Here is a 24,393-nt window from a genome sequence, read left to right on the forward strand (position 1 = left end):
GAGCTGGACCATAAAGAAGGCTGATCGTCGAAGAATTGATGCTTTTGAATTATGGTGCTGGAGGAGACTCTTGAGAGTCCCTTGGACTGCAAGAAGATCAAACCTATCCATTCTTAAGGAAATCAGCCCTGAGTGCTCACTGGAAGGACAGATCGTGAAGCTGAGGCTCCAATACTTTGGCCACCTCATGAGAAGAGAAGACTCCCTGGAAAAGACCCTGATGTTGGGAAAGATGGAGGGCACAAGGAGAAGGGGACGACAGAGGACGAGATGGTTGGATAGTGTCTTCGAAGCTACAAACATGAGTCTGACTAAACTGCGGGAGGCAGTGGAAGACAGAAGTGCCTGGCGTGCTCTGGTCCATGGGGTCACGAAGAGTCGGACACGACTAAACGACTAAACAACAACATGCCAATGAAAGTGGCTAATACACAATCCCAATCCAAACAAGCCACAGTATGTTGGTTCACACAGATATAACCCTATTTTCTTGCATTTGACTATAATGGCTTAATTTATATGTTCCACTTCAACCAGTTTTTGGATGAGGATACAAGTTAATAAATACATGTTAGTGACTTCTCTGTAAATTGTTATATGCACCAGATGTTCTAGGCTCACAACAGTTCGTTCCCTAGAAAACTATCCCATGATTCAAACTTGCAATGTTATAAAATGTTTCCACTGTCCTCATTTCAGCTCAAGAAATTTCATTTCTATCACATTCTTTTTTCCTCTCTTTTTAAAGCATTTCCCCTTAAATATGGTTATTACTATTTTAGGATTTTGTGGGCTGCATCTAAGCACTGATTTTTTTCCGCAGCTCAATTCTTTTGCTAATTGGTCCTGCTGAAACAGCTCTCCCAGTTTTAGATACACTTCGAGCTGTCCCACTTTACTTTTGCTGGGAGTACATTACTGTAAGAGAATCATTAAAACATATTCTCTTCCTCTGCTTGTCCAGCTACCTGCATCCAGAGCTTTCTGTATTTTCAGATACCTGCACTGCATCTTGGAATGATTTTCCGCAGCAATAATGAGCCTATTGCGTACCCAAACAATAAATTTCATTGCCAACGAAGACATAGCTGCCTTTGTCCAAACAAGCAGAATCATCTATTCACATTTTAAACCACAACCTGTAGTAAATAATCCCACAAGTGTTTCATGTGATTATATAAGGGGGTTATCGTCACGCTAAACTATAATAATCATACCATACTCATGCAGCTACCCTAAACAGAGAATATTCCTGCTGAGCTGAAAGATCCAAGATATTCATCTGTGGCAGCAACAGATGAAAGCTAAATATAGACAGCCAAAACACTTCTCTGTATATTTTCAGTTAAAATGACTTTACTGATAAACCACAGACAGCACAAATTAACTCTTTGGCAATTAGTCTCTTGATATATGCTACAGTACCTGCAACATGCACTAGATTTAAGCACAGCTAAGAAATTCCTATGGCTGAAAACCAGCACTTAAGTCAATTTCTAAAGTACAGCATTCCCTGGATCTTTAGTTGTTTTTGATTTCCATTAAAATACTCTTGTGATATTTTGGTTTCTCTCAATTTCTCATTTTTCCATTCTTAGTTCTCCACAATTCTGCATCTGTCGGCACTTTAAAAAAAACATTTTCGCAAAAATTCATCAGCATTTTGCGAATTGCTCTCGATATACGTATCTTCGCAAGCAAATTTCCCTAACATAATGAGTTTTGTATGTTATTTTCACTAGTATATGCATTTTTATGAACACCTTCCCCTAATATACACATCTTGCAACATATTATGCAGTTGGAGAACTGCACTGGAAATTTCGAAATATGAGAATTTTAAAGGATAACTGCACTTTGGTTCACATATTCATTCAGGAATGCAAGTCAGAAAGTTTTGCATTGAAGTGTAAACTGAACCGAATTTCTCATCCATCTCTACTCTTTATTGAACCTTACAATTTAGAAATGGGCTATCCAAAATTTAGTTTATGATGTATCTATGAAATGTACCACAGATATAATAAAAGCTTCTATATTGTTTTCATCACAGGACTTCCGGGGTGGCGCCATCGGCAATGGCGGACTCCCTCTGAACCGGAGGGACCAGCTCCGCGCAAAACGGGTCGTTTTCGCTACGGCGAAGCGGGGACCCTTTAAAAAATCACAGGCGGATGAAGCCTGTGACCATGGGACTCGGCGGGCACCTTTAGCGCCCCCCCAACCCGCAAAGGAACCCATAAACGGGCTCCGAAGCGAAGAGGGGGAAGTGGCGCGGTGCTGTGAGTCTACTGCTTTTTCCGTGGAGCGAAGCCGCATAGCCGTTGCCGGAGAGCGCTGCCTTTTTCCTGGGACAATTTGGCATCTAAAGAATCACCCGTGAGTACTTAAAACTCGAACAATTGGACTTTAAATAAGGATTGGCCAGTAGACAGGAATTGGACTTAAAATTTACTTCAATTTGGTACTGAAACGGGAAGGTCTAAACAGGAAGTCAGCCTTCCGTTTCTTTGTAGTCAGAATAAAGCAAAGACAACGTAACTAGAGCATAGAAATTCACTTTTAAAGGATTGGCTTTCATCATTTAAAATCGTGGAACCCCCCTTCGGTAGCAGGAGAAGGGGGACCTCTTTTTGGACTGTTTAAACCTGCAGAAGTGAGTTTAAAGTAAAGTAACTTTTCACCGTCCTGATCCTGGAGCGGAGTGTCAGGACTGACGTTTGAAGCTCATTGACCAGAGACAAATGTTTTTGACAGATAGCTAAAAGAAAAGTAACATAGTGACTCCATTGTTTCCTTTCGCATTTCAAAGGAACAAATATTGACTGAATATCTTAAAAAAGAAACTTTGTTGCTATTGTTCTTAAAAGAAAGAATAAACAAGTTTTCCCCCTAGAGGGAGACTGTGAAATTGTAACCAACTTCAGGAGCTTGCAGCTGTTACAGATTACAATCGTGGGAAAGGACTTGTGACCTTGCAGGACAATGTTTTCAGAAGCTCTGTTGGGTGCTTTCTGTAAAATAAATGCCCTATTGGATCAGCTAAGCCAGAAGACGGATTTGATGACTAATGCGACCAGAAATTTTGAACAGGCAGTAGGAAACTACATGGAGCCTACCCAGGAACTAAAACAGGAGTGTGCTATGACAGCACAGATGAGAGAAGAGGATACTGCTGAATCCTGGGTGTCAGAAATGGAGGGAGTTGCGGCCCTGCAGGATCATGAGCCTCTGGATTTGATAAATGAATTTGGAAAAAACCAGATTTGGAAAGATAAAGTTCAGTTTGGTTTGGAAATGGGGGGTTGGAATGACCCTCCCATGCCGGGATGTTTGGACTTTCTGAGTCTGGTAATGGGCCGTCAGATGTTTGGAGCTGTGGGGGCTTTTAATTTTGGAGGGAATCTGAAACAGGTGTTTAAATATCACATGGAGTTTAGTCTGGACTATGGAAATGGGGCTGATCTGTTGAAAAGGGTCAAAAATATTACTAAGCTGGAGTTCCTACGAGTGAAAGGAAAATATGAAGAAGAGCCACGGAAGGGACATGGAAGAGACTTGAGGGCCTCGGATATAAGGACACCAGGTTAATGCGCTAGATAAATGGGACAAAAAGGACTGACAAAATCCGGAACCAGGAGGAAGGAACGCTGGATGAAGATTGGATTGTCTCACTTTTCTTTTTTTTATCATTAGGACTGTTTTAAAATAATTGATGAATGTTAGGAAAATGTTGAAATGGAACTACTTGGTTCTAGTAAAAAATGTTTAAAGAATTAGGTTAATGATATGGTTATGAGAAGTTGGTAAAAATAAGATTTAAGTTTTAAGTTTTAAGGTTTGCTATAAGACAAGATGAAAATAGATTAAGATAATGTAAGGACAAAATATTATGAACTATGGAAAGGATTTGCTGTGATAATTATTAACCAGGATACAAGAAAGGGGAGAGGGGGAGGTCAAAGAAAGAAGGTAATGAAAGTTAGAAATTTGAGAATGATGGATGTATTTTTTTTTCTTTCTATTTTTCTGTTTTGTCTTTTTTCTGTTTTTTCTTTTTTATAATTTCAAAAAAAATCTTTAATAAATATTATTTTTAAAAATATATATTGTTTTCAATCACAATAAGACGCTAGTCTGAGTGGACAGGCAGATTTTTCTGCAATGTGCTCAAAAATGTGCAGATGAAAACCGACCACATTAGCTGTCACCTGTGGGCAGGACTTTTAAATCCTTTCATCTTTATTTCCCACCTTCCCACCTTTGTTTTAACTTTGTTGTTGTTTAGTCATTTAGCTGTGTCCGACTCTTTGTGACCCCATGGACCAGAGCACGCCAGGCACTTCTGTCTTCCACTGCCTCCCGCACTGCCTAACTTACCTTGGCTCAAATGGTGGCTTAAGGTTTTGAATTTTCTTGATCATACTTTGCATGGGTACTCACAATTAAAGACTAACAGTTGTGGGACAACAACATGGATAATGTGAACAAAACTTATATTGCAAGCAAGCACAAAGCAGTATGTCCAATAGCCTGTCCTAATATTTGGCTGAGCCACAGATGCTAGATCTAACTCATTTATTTCCTGCCTGGCATTATTAAATTCAAGTTCTCTCTCGTCCAAGAAAATAATTCCTGTTTTGGTCTGTTGGCTTTACAAAAAGCACAGTCATGGCAAGAAATTTATCACAAATATTTATTCTGAACACTTTCATAGAATAGAAATATGTTATTGCGGTGAACTATGCCAATCTAAATAGCAGTAAACATGACCAAAAGGCATATAACCTTTCACTTCAATATGCAAGGAATACTTTCCCATTTTGTTGGCATATTTCCATAGTTCAGTGGACATGCCTTTCAGATTTTTTTAAAAAAGAAGGCATAAATGACAAGAGAGAGTAATTGTGTTCAACACCTATCAAGGTCTATGCTGAAACCAATAAGATTCCTAACTATTTGGGGCAAGGCTTCAGGGTAATCTCCATTTTAAGAAAAGAAGCCCCCAAAGCACACCGAAATATTTTTTCCTAGATGAAGTCTTCAAGTCTATATCCAGCTCTAAAACAATTAAACATTCACGATATCTACTTGGTTGTCAAGGAAACTTGCGATAATCATAGTAATTCTCTTTTCCAAACTAAGCTATCATTTATATTGTCCAGAAACAGTAGATTGTAATTAAAAACCATTTTCCTATAGAGTACATTAGATGTTACAAACAGCACATGATCTATTTTTTTCTTTGTAAGAAATGTCACCTTGTTCTAAAGAAAAACATGGCAGGCATTGAAGGACAAAATGGTGTGTGTGTGTGTGTGTGTGCAGATATGTGCAAAATGAAAAATAAGCTTCCCTGTCATCCAAAACCAGCCTTTTCCAACCTGGTTCCCTCCAGATATTTTGGACTACAACTTCCATCAGCCCTTGTTAGCATGTCCATGAGAAGGGCTTGCTGGATCAGATGAGTGGCTCATCTAATCCAGCATTCTGTTCCCAGCAGCAAAACCAGATGCCTATGGGAAGCCCAAATGCAGGACCTGAGCACAACAGCGCTCTCCCCACCCCACATGCCCCAAACATCTGGAGGGCACCAGGTTGGGGAAGGCTTTTCTAAACCTTACCAAACAAGCATAGATCAAGACTAAAACATTAACTAATCTGTATGGACAATATCACTGAACTGGTATTAGGAAAGTATTTGTCAGCATTTAAAAACCTATGCTATATTTATATGGCAGGATATAAATGAGTTCCACACACCCCTGGCTTATATAACATAATGCTAATAGCTTTCTTAGGAGTTCAAATGTTGGTAAGCAGCTGACATACAGTCATACCTCGGGTTGAATGTGCTTCAGGTTGAGCGCTTTCGGGTTGCGCTCTGCAACAACCCGGAAGTAACAAAGAGCATTACTTCCGAGTTTCGTTGCTCGCGCATGCGCAGACGCTCAAAATGACGTCACGAGCATGCGCGGAAGCGGCAAAACGTGACGCGCAGATGCGCTGTCGTGTCTTACGTTCTATTCAGGATGCGAACGGGGCTCCAGAACGGATCCCGTTCGCATTCTGAGGTACCACTGTACTCTCTACACTTTGTTCTTTATACTCCAGCATTTTGCTCATTTTAACCCACTCCTAACGTATTTTCATCACTGAATTCTGTTCCAACTTCTTCGATTTCTACAAAGAACTGGGGTAAGGAAGGAAGCTATAACTACTGTTTAAATCCAGAACTGTTGTGTTTGCTTTCTACAATTCTTGCACATGTAATAATTAACCAAAGCTTGCTGCTGCTCATCCCTCGTGTTCCATAGGCTAACCAGAAAAAGCAAGGATAAAACAACTTCTGCCCCATGAAGTCCTCGATTTTATATGGGGAACTGCTGCACCTCTAACAGAGATTCTTGACGTGAGAGGATCATAACAAGCTCAATCCTAACAAAAAATACCCACCGAGGAACCTTGCTGGCAGGAGGCAGCAGCAACAGGTAACCTTTCTTGCAATCTAATTCTAGAAAGCCAAAGAAACCTTTGTCTGGCTCTTTGAGAGGCTCCTAACCCTTTACACACTGGGTGACTAAATTATTTGGTTACTACCACAATACGTTTGAACCCTTCTGCACTTCTATTAATTTAAAAAACCAAATATGTGAACTCTACTGGAATCATATCAGTTTCAATTCTAAACAGTACACAAAATGACCTTGAAACTTGGGGATTCCTTCAGATAATGCTGGATACAGGTAACTGCTGTGCAAGAAATAAGTGTGGCCCAGTTCACTCTGCCAGTGTCAGGCAACCATGTGTTAGACGTTAGTTTTGCATAGCAGCGGGTATATGAAACCTGATACTTCTTGGGTCTGATACGTGTCATAAATGGCCCTTGAAAATATGAAAAATGAGCACACAAACTGGGAGCAAACATTTTGAGTTCTGCTATATAACATCTTTCCAAATGCTACCATTCATGTCTGGATGTCCTGGAGACAGAATAGGTATGGCCACTGAACAGCATGGGTGAAGCTCCTACACATGGACTCATTCCTGTTGGAGCTTTCTCTGAAGCAACCCCATATACCCCAAACCAGATTCCTTGTTTTATTGAAAGTCACGATTAATTATCTCCTAGTCCTTTGTTATTATTTATTTTGACAAACACATTTTATTGCCTAACAAAAATGTATGACAACAAATGAACCCACAAAAAATGCAAATGCCATTTTTTAAAATGAAATATTTTATGTTTAGCAATGCTAAAATGCTAAAAAAAATTATTGCAAATACCAAACTTCATCCAATTTTGGATTGACCCAGAATGCCACATTAGGCCCTTATAAACTCCCTTTAGCAAAGAGTTATATACTTCCCAATAGAAGATCATCTCGCTCTTTAATAACATAAGAAATATTTTAAAATAAATACCCTACTGCCATTCATCAAAAGGTTCCAGGGTGATGTACAGAACTATGAATCAAACTAATTCACACAACATAGAAAGACAATTTAAAACCAGCAAATAAACTTAACAAATACAGTAAGAGAAGAAGAAAAACAGAAAGAAACAAGCAGACAGCAGAGTAAGACAGAATTCCAAAATTTATCTGAGCTTCCCAAACAGGAAGCACCTGTTTTAAGCACCTTGTGTTTAAAAGCCTGTAATGTCATTGCCAGATGTGCTCCTTGGAAAGGGAATCCCAAAGTCATGACTTCAACGGGGTAGGGGTAAGGGTTGGGGTGAAACAACCCTCTCTATTAAGGAAAAACAATGTAAATCTGCAAAAGAGGTAACTAAAGCAGGCCACTGCTGGTGATCTTAAGACTTTGGCAGGCTGGTATAGGAAGAGGTACTCCTTCAGGTATTGGGCCCCAAGCCCTTTAAGACTTTACAGGTAAGCACCAGCACCTTCAACTGAAGTCAACAGAATTCAAAGCTGAATGCAAAGGGTAAACTGTATATAAACTGTCCTGTACTTTTGCGGGAAGATACAGTAGATCAACTGGAGACTATCCGATGGTTGATAAGAGAGTTGTAGTTAAGTTTCAGCACGATAGCTTTTGAAGCAACCTTCATTGCTAAAACAGTGGGGAGAGAAACTGCAGCCGAGGTTCTGACAGAAGCCTGGCAGACTCCACAAGGAAGAGGTTGTGGATGTGATTGAGCAGTGCAAGTATGGTCCACGGTGCCTAGTTAATGAGTGATAACTGGGGGAGTGAAAGTGAGGGAGGAGCCTCATAGAGTAATAGACTTATCTTTTGTTAAGGTGAGAAACTCCACAGCTCACTTCAGCATCTTCTTAAAGAGGCAGGGACCCTGTATTATGTTTGATATACCATCTAAAGTGAGTTACTTAGCAGCACATGCATTCTTATTTAAAGTAACTGCAACTAAGTTAACCATCTAAAATGAGATGTTGCTCCTTTGTGTGCTGTAGTGGTTAAGAGCAGTAGACTCGTAATCTGGGGAACCGGGTTTGCATCTCCGCTCCTCCACATGCAACTGCTGGGTGACCTTGGGCTAGTCACACTTTTTTGAAGTCTCTCAGCCCCGCTCACCTCACAGAGTGTTTGTTGTGGGGGAGGAAGGGAAAGGAGAATGTTAGCTGCTTTGAGACTCCTTCGGGTAGTAATAAAGCGGGATATCAAATCCAAACTCTTCTTCTTTCACACTGTTTTCTTTCATAGCCAATGCACAGAATGTACATAGACTACCAATTCAAGCATAGGGAAATATATTTTGTTAGCTCCAATTTGTCTACATGAGAGAAATAAGTATATATGTTTTGCACAATTTGTAAAAAAAATGTTTTGATAATGATAATACATAAATTCATGCAAGTGTACTGGTGACTAGAAGGTATTTTAATACCAACACATAACAGGATAAAAATTGACCTGCAGTATCAGATGTCACATGCCAGAAAGCTTGCCAGAATGATTAAAAACATGACTAATTGCCAAGAGATTTTCTGAAGATGTCAATGATTAATGAGTCACTTTGATGTAACTTTTTAAAAACCCAATCAATATAAAATGTGAATGCCAGTTCCAAGAAATGCTAATGTTGCAGACAATATGCACAAGAAAGCTTTTCCACACTCTTTCCTTCAACATACTTGAGTATTTGGGGAGGGGGTGTTAAGGGAGGGGTAGCACCTCTTGTGGGGGACACGCCATGCTCTTTCTGGAGTAGTTGGTCCAACATTGGCCCCTACCCTACACTCAGCTCTCACCTATGGCTCCTAGAAGCTGTCAGCATGTGACAGCAGCCACACGCAGGAAATGGCTTCTACCAGCCTGTTAAACAAGGTGAGTGTAGCCAATGGGTCTCAAACCCTCATCTGGTGGATTGAGTGGACAAGACCAACAATGGGTCCAACTGTCAAGAAGATAGTTACAGGGAAATGAGGGGCAGATGGGGCTCTTCAACCTGGGATGGTAGCCCATCTAGGAGAAGCAAAGCTCTAATCCTAAACATTCACTACCTTGAAGCTATACCTATTTCATGAGATAGGCTTTGGGAGTAAGCCCTGAGGAAAAATCTGTACCCAATGCCTTGAGGGACATCTTCAGGAGAAGAAAAGGCTAAGGTGTAAACCTTACACAAATTCTAAAACAGTTGCCTCCTTCTAGCAACTCCTGCAGCTTAGCCAGTGCCGAATGTATTGCTCTGCTTTCCTTTGGACCACATCAGCCATGCCAAGAGAGGGGGCTTCTAATCTGGGTAGCCCAGGACTTCCATACACACTGTCCAGGCTTGCACCCTGAAGAGGTCACTTTCGTGCTGCTAACAAAACAAAAAACAACGTGAGAGGTGGCAGCAGCTACGAGTTACCAGTCTTTGTAGCCACGGCAGGTGCTGTGATTCTCCAGCGGTTGGGCTTCACCCCCGGAGGTACACTCCACTGTCCCTTGAGACAGACGGATGCCAACAACAACTTGAGTCTTGATATGCATAGGCAGTCCAATCTTATTTTTCACCTTAGCTATGGAGTAAGTCGATTTTATCACAGCATGAAGAGGTGTCTATTGTGAGGCAAGGATGCCACAATTTTCTAGCTGTACCCACATGCCTCTATTCCAATTTTATTTCATTTCACATTGTTTAGCAGAATTGAAGCATGGGTAAACAGAAGAGCCTTCCCTTTCAAAATGCAGTGGCATCAAGAAATAGAGCTTATGAATCTGCGTGGGGAGTTGAAAAGAAATTGTGTAAGTTATCCCACACTTATCTCAAAACGTCCAAGCTCTTCCTCAGGTACACAGTTTCCCTTCACTACATCCATCCTTTGCAGGTGCTTGTCATTCCAACCAGTGCACAAACAACTTAAAAAACATTTGGGGGTGTGCACTTATGTAATCACAGACAAATGAAGGGGTAAGCATTGCATCTCCAACACCCATCATGTAAACAGGCGCCAACGCTTGGGAATGAGAAGAGTGGAGAGGGTTTGGCTCACTGCTCCAAGGTAACTGTGCAGTATTTTACCGGAAAAGGTATTTGTGACACTACAGCAGACATTCTGTAATGACACTTAGGTTTAGGATTCTACTGCACAATGCCTATTAAATCAGATATGACCTATACTGCCGTATATCAGAAACTTAAAATCCCCCCCAAAAAACAAGCCAGTGCTAATTCAAGAATACTTTTAAAACACAAATTAGGAGATATTTCATCCATGATGGCTGTAACCAGTTTGAAGATATTTTATTAAATGCATACTGTATCAGAAAAGAGGTGCAGCAATGCCCTCTTGTGTTGTAAAGAAACTAATCACGAACCAGTAATTTCTGGTTGTATTTAGCTAAAGCTAAATGAGAACCTGTTTTTAAGATACATGCACATGAACTTTGTTTATTACATTTTTTAAAGGAGAAACTGTTAAAACTGTGCCAAATCTATAATCATAAGTGCGTAGAAGGACAACTGTATGAGGCTTGCTCTTTCTGGAAATAGTATATTTTAAGGATGGAAATAGTTAAGTAGAACATGTAACCAATTAAGAAAGAGAGGAACCCCTGTGTTTTATCTTTCACCCAATCCCACATACCGCATATTCATGGCAATCTATACACTTATTCAGGCTGCCAAAGCCAGCTTTGGATAATCATTTAAAAGTCCTTTACTATCATTGAAAGGAGATGAATGAGAAATCAAATATAAGCAGAGATCAGCTAGATATTCAGACCAACACTGGTCTTGCCAATATACACTTTCCCTTCAAATCAAATAAATGCAACCAAAGGAAAAACCTGAAGTAAACACCCTTGGCTCAGCTCCTCAGTTTGGACTATTTATGACCAACTGTTCAAAAGTGAGAGGGGTGTTTTGTGAGCGGGGTGCGAGTCTGTTAGCACATATGAGGCTGTGGAAAGGTTTTTCAGCTGGGAAGAGAGTAGACACAACTACAAAACTGTTGAAATGATCATAGTCTGTTGGCGAATCATACAGCTGATGGGGGAAACACAGCTCCAGGCCTCTCTCTTTCTTTCAGAGAAAGAGCAATAACAACATCGTTCAGGGTGACAGGGTAACTGACGGATGCTTCTTACTCCCATGAATGAAGCGAGGCCATAAATTGTTTAACTAGTCAAAGGCCTGGGAGAAGATAGGTGTTTCTTGCCTGGCATCTAAAGGTGCCAGCCAAACCTCCCTGGGAAGAATATCCCACAAGCGTAGAGCCAAGGCAGAAAAAGCTCATTCTTATGTTGCCGCCCTCCAAACTTCTCATAAAAGAGGCGCACGAATAAGGGCCTCAGGTGATTGTTGCAGGTTCTGGGTTGGTTCATAAGGGGAGAGGCTGTCCTTGAGGTATTGCAGTCCTGAGCTGTTTAAGACTTTAAGTAACATACTTTAGATTGAACTTGTTCGTTAATAGTGTTGGGATCTTGCAACATATCCAGGTTTGAAAAGTTTTAAGTTTTTAAAATAAACGTATGCAAAGGTAATAAGATCAAAGAATGTTTCATCTTTCTAAAGTAATAGAAAGCTATACAGATTAAAGGCAAAAGGAGACAAGCTGTTCAAACATAATGCATTGGGTATCCTAAGAAAAGACACATGCCTTTTCTTTGCTATTCATTTGGGATTTGTGAAAAGAAAGGGCTTCATGCCCCCCATGAATTTTTGTTGAACAAGGCATCACTAACATCCAACAGAATTCATTAAGTAGATCTTGCTGAAAGATACACATTCTGCTCATGCCCTCAAATATATTCTAATAGTCTCTGGAAAGTTTTCAGATAAAGTTTCCTTGAGAATATGGACTGTTACAGATGGCAGAATCACTTTTCCCCTCTCCACTGAGATTATAATATCCTTCCTAACCAATGACAATTGGTTTTGTCATTTTTGAAGATATTATAAAGGCAAAATACAGTAATACAGTAATTAAATTAGCATTGAAATTTCAAGCATATATATTTTGCATCTTTATACTGGAAAAATATTTTACAAATTAAATTGAACAAGTAGGACCTGCAACAAAATACTGCAGTATATCTGCCCCCAGGAGTGCTCCTGTTCAGGGATACAGGTAAACTGTTAGAAGCTCTAGCAAGCCAATTCACCCTCATTACTCCTCAGTTCTCTTTTACCCTCATCTTTTCAGCATTCCATGGCTCTTGGTGTACACTTAACATGGTCAAAGGATCAAGGAATAAAGTTTCCTAAAATAGCAACTTTGTTTAAAATTCCAGAAGAGTGCGTGGTAAACTGCTTTACCCCTTAATGGTTTTTATAAAATGCACATGGCATGGAAATCCGGTTTTGAAACACGAGCATTTCTTGTTATGAAACAGTCTTTCTAACAAAAGAAAGGCCTAAAGAACTCAAGATAATACGTAACAAACTTCCCAGATGTAATCTCTCTTCGAGAAACTTACCTATCCTGGTAAGTGGTAATGGCAATGCTGGGAAGGTTCAGTAGGGGCAAAGTCGTGGGTCTAGAAATGTTATCTGGTGTTCTTGCTCTTTCACTCTGCCTTTGGGACAGTGGTGGCAACTGCAAATTACCAGAGCAGCATCTTCTTCCTCTCCAGAGATCTATGCCAAGGGTGTTACTAGATGCGCTGTAAGACTTGCTCAGGCCGCATTCTAAGTAATCTTTCACATTCTGTAAAAAAAAATCAAATAAATTAGATATTTTATTTACACAGGGATTCCATTTCATGAATTAGAATATCAATAATGCTTACAAATACAAAATGGAAACGTACACTGTTCATTCACATGAAAAACAAAAAAAAAGTTTCTTAACATATGGAGTGTGTGTGTGTGTTTGTGTGTGTGTGTTTTGATAACATGTATAGATACAGATAAATAAGCATATTCAACTCTGCACTAATATATTTTGGCAAGCTATGTGATTGGCTTCCAGCTTGTGACTACAACAGTGAAATTACAAAATAGCTGTAAATGTGTAATAAGTCAGTTCAAAATGGTGTTGGGTGCAATTCACCCATCAGCCTAAACAGGTAACTTAAGCACATGCTGAACTCTTTCCTACTAAAATCAAAGGGGCATAATGGCCTGATTCATGTGTCATGCCAAGCCAAAGTTTAACTTCACACAGATATGCAGGCTTCCAGAGAGCAGAATGCAGTTGCTTTGCCACACACCTCTGGTCCTATTTGCTGCTTTGTTGTCATGAACCAAGCCAAGGTTTGCTTCGTACAGAGGTGAGGAACCTTTGGCCCATGGGCCAATTTGGGCATGTCAGGAGGTCCAAGCTGGCCATAAGTCCGTTTTCCCAAAACCATACTTACCTGTCCACTAACTGATATGAATTATGAGGTTATCACGTGGGCAAGGTAGAATTCTGTGTTAACTGCATGCTCCTGTTCCCAGAAGGGAACGGGGTACACAACCAAAGCAGCAGGATGTAACCCCTGCTCATCCAATGACAAAACAGAGCCTGCTTAAAAAACAACAAACCCCTTCGATTCAGCAGCACCTGACATCATTGTGCCACCGGATAATTGACAGGTCAGTGGCTGTCTACCTGTTAAATATGGCCTGTGAGACTGATCCTGATCTAGGCCCATGGAGCCAGAAAAGTTCCCCACTCTTGACTTGATGTGTCATCCAAACCCAGGCTTGTTTGTAAGCTCTTTCCAAATTAACCATGGGGTGTAACCAAAAAAAAACCTTGTTACTGGTCGTGCTTAGTGAAGGCCGACTGCACAATTTGTGAAGCCAAACAACAGACCAGAATACCATATTGCCCCAAATATAACCTGTACCCACAAATATGCACCTTTAAAATTGAAGGGGGGGGAGAAAAAAAATCCTTGGGCTGCTTCGTAAGGGGGAGCAGTGCCGCTTTGCCGGTGGTCTCCCCGCCATCCTCCTTCTTTCCAGAGGCTCAGGGGAGGCTTGGGAGCAGCGGGCAAGCTGTGCGCCGTTGCCCCGCACTCCTGGCGGTTCTCTGAGGGAGAGCCGTGCTGCTTTGCCGGCGGCCTCCCCCCCCCCCCCCGCTTGACGGCTCAGGGGAGGCTTGGGAGCAGCGGGCAGGCTGTGTGCCATTGCCCCGCTCTCCTGGGCTGCTTCCTGGGATGGGGGCACCTTTGTGGGTGGCGTAAGGTCACAAATAAAATAAACAATAAAAATACAGGCACAAATCTTACAGGATCTAGCACAGCACACTGCAACTCCTGCAAGAGGCAGAAAAATAATTAAGTGGTTCACCAAGACCTCAGCAGTTTTCAAGTGGTCCGTGGAATGAAACATTCCACACTTGAACTTTTCCCTGGCAGAATTTGGGGAGGGGGGGACTGTGGCTTACATTCGGGCCAATTTGGTAATACAAGAGCTTCTGAAAGCAATCTTAGTTCCATCACAATAGTTTAAACAATTGGGGAAAGGTCAATAGTTGACTAAAAATATTAAGCAGTAACTTCTTTCTTGTCACTAACATGGCACATTCTTGTAGCTAATAACCTTATATAGCTTTGCTACTTCCCTTTTTTAAAGGGTTGCAATCTACACAAAAGTAAAGTGGGGGAGAGGGGAATTTAGCAGCCTAGTTAAATATTTTTTCTCTCCAACCCCTCATACTTTAAACTAGTCCAGAACAAATGTGGAAAAAAGAGCACACCAGAGCATGAGAAATTCATGTGAACCTTTTGAACATTAAGAATGTCGGGGGGGGGGGGATTCAAACAGGATTTTTGCAGGGTGAGGTATCTCACCTTCCAGTGACCCCCATTTCCCCTCAGGGAAGAACTTATTTTCATAAGGAAATAGATATGCTCAATGTTTGAGGTTTGAGACAGAACTCAGCAAAGAGTCCTGGGTGGGGCCCTCCAGCATTGCCAGTCTGGTGGCGGTGGCAGCAGCACTGCGATCAGCACCAGAAAGCTTTGAGATATGGTTTGAAGTTCCCACACTTCTCTGGAGCAACACTAAAAACATAAGAAGAACTCTCTTCTGAAACAGATCAACACCCACAAAGAGAACATGAGTGCAATAGTACTCTTCCACTCATGTCCCCCATAAGTTGGTATTCACAGGCATCCTGCCTGTGATACTAAATATAATACCTCGGGTTACAGATGCTTCAGGTTACAGACGCAGCCAACCCAGAAATAGTACCTCAGGTTAAGAACTTTGCTTCAGGATGAGAACAGAAATCATGCAGTGGCGGCGTGGCGGCAGCGGGAGGCCCCATTAGCTAAAGTGGTACCTCAGGTTAAGAACAGTTTCAGGTTAAGAACAGACCTCCAGAACGAATTAAGTTCTTAACCCGAGGTACCACTGTATATAGTTACCGTGGCTAGTAGCCACTGATAGCCTTAAAGCAGGCATAGGCAAACTCGGCCCTCCAGATGTTTATGGGACTACAACTCCCATCAGCCCTAGCTAACAGGACCAGTGGTCAGGGATGATGGGAGTTGTAGTCCCAAATCATCTGGAAGGCCGACTTTGCCTATGCCTGCCTTAGAGGCTTTGGGGGAAATTAAAATAGTAGGTACAAGCCTGCTGGCACAGGAGACTCAGGGAAGGTGCCAACACAGCAATGGGCATGGAGGCCAAAGATGCTGCATGATGCTACTGGGCCTGCCTTTGTACCAATGCCATTTTCCTCTTAAGCGGGAGCAAATTCTGCACCCAATGCATCTAGCTTTATCTCAGCTATGAGCAAGCCAACTTTCAGTTCTCTATGCAGCCCAATATACTGTTTTTCTGCAAAATCATAAATCATGTGTCACAAAGGGCACTGGCACTTCTTGCTGATATATATTTAAAGCAGCAGTAAGTGTGTGACTGGCTGATGTTCTCAAAGAAATGCCTTAATGTAAGTGCCTGTATCTGTTGTGAATAAGAAGTCTTTTAAATAGGAGGCAAAGTAATGAATATAAAAACAACTGTGTCAACTGGAATGCGAATTAACTAGGTAAAGGTAGCCCCCTGTACATATATAAAACACACACTTACACCATCTGTGGTGACTGTCATCACACTCCTGCTTTTCTTCATGATAGCGATCGAAAATTGTCCCAGTTATGTCAAGCACTCTTCTCAGTGGTGTTTTCCGCCAGACCAATAAACCTAGCAAAAGAGAAGATAATCATATTCTCGGTCCGTGCTGAAGGATCAATCACACATTTTTTCCACAATTGACTCTGCCTTCATATGTGGATTTGTCATGAAAATACTTGGACACAGTAGAACTCCATAAATATAATTATTTTGCAAAATAATTATAGAGTTCCGTTTTGGGAAGATACATACATACATACATACATACTTTTATGTGCATGCCACCTTTCCACAGTTCAAGCCATGCTCAAGATAGCTTACAAAAGAAAAAGGAATACACAACTACAACATAGCAAAAGTACTCATAAACAATAAATAAAACATAAAAAATACAAAATCAAACTAAACAATTTCCACATCACTCACAGCAAAATCTAAAATAAAAATACAAAAAACCAACAGCAACAACTTCCCCCACCACCAGCCAAACCCCCCAAACACCCCAGCTCCAGAATGCATCGTCACATTTTAGATTAAAAAGAAGCAAATGGATTATAAGTTCTTAATTGATCATTACACCATTAATCTATATTTATTCAGCTAAAGTAAGGAAACCATGTGTATTTATCACTTCTCTAGAGTGACTGTAAAAATACTATGGGCCTAAATAATCTTTACAGGTCAATCACCATGATTTTCCCTGTATAGAAGGATGGAGCTTAGAAACAATCCATTTCTCACTTTAATCATTTCCTGAAGCCATGCCAAGCCATGTCATTTTAGGACAATCACAGAAAGATTAATTCACACAATAGGAAGAACTTATAGCACCATAATAAGGCACATGCCTTGCACACAAATGGCTCTAGGTTTCAATCCCTGGCATTTCTAGTTAAAAGCTAGCTGTGGTAGGAAAGATCTGCTAAGTCCTTGGAAACCTGTTGACAGAGCAAGCAGTACTAGGTAAGAAAGACCAATAGCGTGACACGGCATAACTCAGCTTCATTATCAATGAACCACCTGAAAGTTCCAGCTCTTTGCAGGATAGGAACTGAATAGTGCCTTCAATTTGTACGAGCACTATAAAACAGGTAAAAAGGTAAAAGGTAAGGAACCCCTGGACGGTTAAGTCCAGTCAAAGGTGACTATGGGGTTGCAGTGCTCATCTAGCTTTTAGGAGAGGGAGCCAGCGTTTGTCCACAGACAGTTTCCCGGGTCATGTGGCCAGCATGACTAAACCGCTAGTGGCGCATGGAGGACCGTGACGAGTGCCAGAGCGCACGGAAACACTGTTTACCTTCCCACCGCAGTGGTACCTATTTATCTACTTGCACTGGCATGCTTTTGAACTGCTACGTTGGCAGGAGCTGGGACAGAGCTGGGACGCAGGTGGCGCTGTGGTCTAAACCACCGAGCCTCTTGGGCTTGCTGATCGGAAGGTCAGCGGTTTGAATCCCCACGATGGGGTGAACTTGGAAACTGGTAACTGATAATGTTGACTCTTTTGAGAGTTCCTGGGTTTCACAACTGTACAAAGAAACAGAAAATCAAAAAGTTTTCTAAAAGATAGAAAATCTGTAGACCTCAAGTCCTTCTAGTATTATGAGTTTGACGGGGAGGAAGTAGGCTGTAGGCAGAAACCCTCCATCCCCTGCATCCAGCAAGTGTTGAAATATAAGCTGGGCTAGCTTCCTGTTGAAGTGATTGTCTGGGTGATGGGCCATTAAGGAAAACAAAGGAAAGGGGCTCTGTGGGAGACTGCAAATGGGTGGGTCCCCTGCCCCAACTCATGTTTAGTTAAAAGGACGAAGCCAGAATGAGAGTTGAGTGGCAGTGATATATGCTCTAGAAGTAAAGCAGCAAGCTGGAGAGAGAATCAGAGCAATATCTGAGAGCAATGTTCAACTTCTGTTTGAATCCAAGACTGTGGCTGTGGAAGAAACAATACCCTTTTGGGTGTTAATGCTATGAACCCCTCCATCATAGGCTCAGGCTGAATGTATGTGTAAAAAAACCAAACCATATATCATAAAGACACCACAGTCTCTGCTGTGCCTCATTCCCAAAAGAAAACATGAACGCTGGGCAAGTGCTGGAACTCCTAGACTATCGTACCACTTGAAGATTGTGGTGGTGTGTGCAACACCATTTCTCATGAGAACCGGTGCAGCAGGAACATACATTTCTCCATAAATACCCTGCAGAACATCTCTTTCTTCTAGAAGCAATGTGCAGTGAAGCAACAATGTGGTCCCTCTTGACTCTCTACACATAACATATAAAACTGATTGAAGAAATGAATATGAATCCAATTATTGGATATCTGTGCTGAGGCAAACGTGGGCTATGAGTGTGAGTGCCCAACAGCAGCTTTCCACAGAGGCCCTTTGATCTAACAAATCAATGCAGTAGCTCAACGCTTAATAATTCCTTCAAGATATGAATATACATCCTTTGGATTCCCCCATACACACCTCCAACACAGAGTTCAGTAAACAAAAACAAAAACAAATAAACACACTCACACTTAGAATCTCCAGAGACAATAAGAGGAAAACCAAGCTACAGGACAATTTTTAAACAACAAACTGCAGTGACTAATCAGATTTTGAACACCAACCAACCAATAGCCTTATATCAAGTCCTCTTGTCAGAGAATAAGCAACGGTCACTTCTCAGCACACTGCAGAATGCCATGCATGCTCTTCCCTCACATATGAAACCCTGACTTTAAACGACGTATAAAAACAGAAGCAATCCAATTAAATGCAAGTAAACTTCATATCCAGAAGAGACCGTTCTTTTAACTGAAGAAAGTGACTTCCTGTATTTTCAGTCTCTTTCATAGTCCAGCCATTTTCCTGTGGCTGAGAACTAGAATTTATGGGTTGTACCCAATGCTGTACCAGTGGGGTTCCAACTCTCTGGATCTGACTCTGTGGGCATGTGGGGGCTGGAGGGGGAGAGGAAGAGGAAGTTCAGGCACGTGGGGGCTGGAGGGGGAAAGGAAGAGGAAGTTCAGAATTCCCTTACAGCAGATGAGTTACAGTGTTGGCTATGACCCAATGTTTGGAGCCTTGACGTCTAGCTGAGTAAAGAGTGCTCTTTTTTTGTTGATTAGAGGCTATTCAAATTTGCCATTGATTATGAACTATAAATTTCAAAAGAAAACCCTAGTTGCATTACACACCAGTTTCCCAAAGATTGTGCTTGAAGCACTTAAATTGCTGGGTACATCTAAGATCACAACTTAGAAATCTTGATGAAGATCTGAGCTTCATCAATGGCAAATGGACACACTGACCTTTGGCAATTTGGCATTTTTCTCCATTAGCTGGAAGTTAGCACATATGAAGACAACTCTGGATCCATTTAGCATTTGAGAGATGGGCAACTCATGTACTGTCTCTATTTCTGCTGGAGCAACCTGGAACATCAAGTCAGGGATCTGGGTCACCATAAGAGATTGTGTTTATACTATTATGTTTTCACCAGGAACCAATGAAGCCCAGATATTCAAATGGCATGAGTAGTTCTCCCAATCTGCCATATTAAGCTTGAGATCATTATCTGATATTTTAACTGTAATAACTGCCTATTTGGCTTAATTGCTCACATTATTCAAATTCTATGACTGTGACCATTCCTATTGTGCTGCCTGATCATGTGATCCAGAGTAACCTTTTCATTTCTCTCATTGCAAGACTGACCTATTTTTAGGTCTGGCAGCTACATCTAATGCCAAATAATTTCTTCATGGCTTATTTACTAGCAACTTATAGAGAGCAGCACTCTTTGGTGTGTGACATCACCATCAAATTTATGCTCCATATCTTGTGTACTTGACCCCAAATCTCAGTCATTGAAGAAAATGTATTTCAGCCATTCAGATAAAACAAGGGTCCTTGTATGCTCTCTAGAAACTCCAAAATATTAGTTACTTTCAGCACTCATATTACAGTTCATATTAGTTACTTTCAGCACTCTTTTTTTGTTAATTTTATTAAATATTTTATCAAGGATTTTCTTGTTTTACAGAAGTAAGTGTAATGCCTCGTATTTTTTTTTCCATGTAACATTTTTACAAATCCGTTTCATTTGTTGAGGCATTAGGGGGAGAAGAAAAAAAGGGGGAGGGGGGAGGGAGGGAAGATGGATGGGGGTGGGGTCGGGTGGCGATGTTTCTATTATGCTTAATGTATGTAGAGTTTGGTGTCAGCGTTGCTTGTGTTGTTCACTTGTGTTCCTTTGGTGGTGAGAGAGGTTGGGGTTGGCCTAGGGTGTGATTGTTTGTTTGTGATTGGCTGTGGTGATCTTTGTTTTCATGTGTGAGTGGGGTGGGTGGGTGTTTTGGATCAGGTTAGCCATATTGATTTGTATGCTGTTGGTGGATTATTGTCATTGTCTTGTTGGGCTGTGTATGTGATAAAGGGGAGCCATACCGGGGTGAAGGCGTCTTCTTCTGTTTGTCCCTGTGTCAGTTTCAGTTTATTGGTTAATTTTTCTAGTAGGGCTGTTTCCCATACTATTTGGTACCATTGGTCCATGCTTACTCCTGACAGGCCTCTCCAGTGTCTGGTTATGGTGTTTCTGGCTGCTGAAAGTAGGTGGGTTATGAGTTCTTTGTGGTGTAAATGGGCATTGTTGTCTTGGAAGATGTTTAGTAGGGCCAATTCTGCGGTGCTTAGTTATTTTAGTTAGTTAACTTGCTTAGTTATAGTTAATAGCTAATATATATAGTTATATATATATATAGTATATAGTTAGTTAACTTGCTTAGTTATTTTACATATTTCTCATATGGCTGTTGTCCAGAATAGTTGGATTTTGGGACACTCCCACCACATGTGGAGGTATGTGCCTGTGGAGGTGCACCCTCTCCAGCATTTTGGTGAGGTTCCTGGGCGTATTAGCGCTAGTTTTCTTGGTGTTAGGTACCACCTGTAGGTGAGTTTCAGTGTGAGTTCTTTTCTTTTTGTTGATATGGATTTAAAGGGGGGTTTAGACCACATTCTGGTCCATTGAGTGGGGTTAATCTCATAGCCTATGTCATTCTCCCATTGTTTTTTGATTGCGTCTAAGGGGATTTGTGGGATTTTGGAGTAGTATTTTGTATATTGCGGATACCGCCTCTTTACCGTGTCCCTTTGTTGTTAGGAGGAGGTTTTCGAAGGTTGTCAGGGGCCTAGTTGCTGCTGATTTTACTGTTGGGTTGTTTAAGAGGGCATGTAGTTGGTGTTGTCTTAACCAGGGCATTTGGGTGTCTTCTAGTTTGTCTTGTATTTCTTGTGTTGACAAAGGTTTGCTATTTTTATAACAGTCTATTAGGCGATATAAGCCTTTGGTTCGCCAGGTTTTTATCTGGAGGTTTTGTGCTGCATGGCGGAATAAAAAAAAAAAACACCTGATCAGTCTACACTTAAAAACAGAAAGTATGGTAATTTCTTAACTCAATTTGATTTTAGAAAACAGCAACATAACCAGCTGATGAAAACAAGAGTGCAACACTGTCTTTTTAGTGTTTGTTAAAAAATAATAATCATAGTTTTCTGTTGCTAGAGGTCAGTACTCAGAACAAGATGACTCAATGTTCGTTACCTACCTCCTTTTCAACATGTCAAATTTCATTAATTCCAACAGAGAGAAACTATTATCCACACCTAGTTTTAAAGTAAGATTATTATCACCTCTAAATTATGGACAGCATGTTCTGAAGGACCAATTTACTGCAATCATAATTGTTTTGTTTGGATTTTGTCTGAAGCAGATACAGGATGACAGGTTTGTAATTACAGAGACCAAACTGTATTTCTGATCCTATAAAGATTCCTATCTTTTCGGTGGGGGGAGGGGGAGACTACTGCCTATTCAATAGGTTAGAGAAGAGAGTTCTGTGGGGTTTTGGAGGGCATTCAACTTTAAAAAATAAATAATGGTGAGGAAAAAACAAATATGCTTTTAGAAGGAAATGATACTGATCACTGCAACAAACTCTTACAGACAAACCAAAACAGATGATTCAGGGATAAAAAGCAGAGTCCTGAGAGTGAATTAAGGGGAAAAGCTTTTAGGAAGCAACAAATGGATGAAAGAGATTATCCAGTCACACAGATGTAATTATATCACTTGTCAGCTGGGATCACACTGAAACCATCCAATTTCCTGAGCGATCAGCAGCACTTTAGGATCTGCTAGCAACTTTTAACAAAGTAAACGGGTAGTATAGTCCAAATCTAAAATCAGCTGCTTTGCACACATGGAAGAAGCAGGTTCTCAGAAACTGTGCCTTCATGTAAAATAGCTGAAAATTTTAAAACTAAAGTACATCCAGTTATTTCAAACTTTTTTTATATAAACAAAGACTTGTTTCCTTAATTCTATTCATAGTTTTAAAGGTTTGAACAATTATAAAAGGTTTGAACAATTATAAATTTGCTCAATAGCTCAAATAAGGAAAGTTGTGAATTAGACATAGATTCCCTGCAGGATAGTAGCTGTTCATTGGGAAGGGGCAACAGCAGGCGGTTTCAGTTAGGACACAGACTCAAAACAGCACATAATCCTCATTTCATTATGCTGGACGACCAACATGGTGTTGCAATTTGGTACAAAGCTCCCAGATTTGCTTATTTTCCTCGGTCTGAACCAATTGTTAAGAGGGCAGGTCAACACATTTGGAAACAAAGATCTTACACCTTTGACAAGCCTACATAGTACGACAGGCCCGTTTCATTTATGGTAGTAGCCAGGCAAGTCATGTGATGCATTGCTATTGCAGGAAACAATGGTCTTATTCCAGTGCCAGGTGAAAATGTTCCTCTTCTTGTAGGCCTTTAGCTAATTAAACCATCTATGGCCTTTTAATGGTTGGACAGTGTTCTCAAAGCTACCAACATGAGTTTGACCAAACTGCGGGAGGCAGTGGAAGACAGAAGTGCCTGGTGTGCTCTGGTCCATGGGATCACGAAGAGTCGGACACGACTAAACAACAACATAGGTAAAGGTACCCCTGCCCGTTCGGGCCAGTCTTGCCAGACTCTAGGGTTGTGCGCTCATCTCACTCTATAGGCCGGGAGCCACAACTCTGGGGTTGTGCGCTCATTTCACTCTATTGGCCGGGAGCCAGCGCTGTCCGCAGACACTTCCGGGTCACGTGACCAGCGTGACAAGCTGCATCTGGCGAGCCAGCGCAGCACACAGAACGCCGTTTACCTTCCCGCTGGTAAGCAGTCCCTATTTATCTACTTGCACCTGGGGGTGCTTTCGAACTGCTAGGTTGGCAGGCGCTGGGACCGAACGACGGGAGTGCACCCCGCCGCGGGGATTCGAACCGCCAACCATGCGATCGGCAAGTCCTAGGCACTGAGGTTTTACCCACAGCGCCACCCACGTCCCTATACAGATACAAATACAGATAAATAAGCATATTCAATTCTGCACTAATATATTTTGGCAAGCTGTGTGAAATAACAACAACAATAACAACAACAACAATGATCTTTTAAACTGTGAGGGGTATTGCTTTTGTTTGTTACTATGTTATGCATTTTTGTGTTTTTAGATTGTAAACCACCTTGAGATCCTTGGATGAAGGACAGTGGTAACAACAAGAACTACTACTACTACTTCTTCTTCATATCTATGGCTTCTCTCTCTCACACACACACAATCAGCTTCCATTAGGGAGTCTCCTACTTTGATGTCACAATGGTTAGAGGACTGTAAAGATAAATCTCCCCCCCTGCCGCCGGAATCAAATCATTAAAAATGAGTATAACATATTTAGTCTCCTTTAGAAATTCCAGTAACTCTTTCGATCTGTCAGAGAAGGTACAATTATACTGCCATTGGTTTTCATTTTCTCCAAACATGATGGGAAAATCTATACTAATTTAAACGTGTTACAT

At 41.1% G+C, this 24,393-nt stretch overlaps 1 protein-coding gene across 3 annotated transcripts in view; it reads right to left on the minus strand.

Moving 5' to 3' along the window:
• Positions 1–24,393, minus strand: part of PDE4B (phosphodiesterase 4B) — a 255,342-nt gene that overhangs the window by 200,971 nt on the left and 29,978 nt on the right. For 2 of the 3 annotated variants that reach the window (XM_083621145.1, XM_083621146.1), the window contains exons 2-4: positions 19,791–19,913; positions 16,442–16,555; positions 12,889–13,118 (exon numbers count right to left, since the gene is read on the minus strand). In XM_083621145.1, the coding sequence (XP_083477271.1) occupies positions 12,889–13,118; positions 16,442–16,483 (272 nt within the window). In that variant the 5' untranslated portion in view covers positions 16,484–16,555; positions 19,791–19,913. The remainder of the gene's footprint in view (positions 1–12,888; positions 13,119–16,441; positions 16,556–19,790; positions 19,914–24,393) is intronic. The other variant, XM_083621144.1, reaches the window with a different exon arrangement.

The sequence above is a fragment of the Podarcis filfolensis genome (assembly GCF_964270895.1).
Source record: "Podarcis filfolensis genome assembly, chromosome: 6".
NCBI classification, from domain to species: domain Eukaryota; kingdom Metazoa; phylum Chordata; class Lepidosauria; order Squamata; family Lacertidae; genus Podarcis; species Podarcis filfolensis.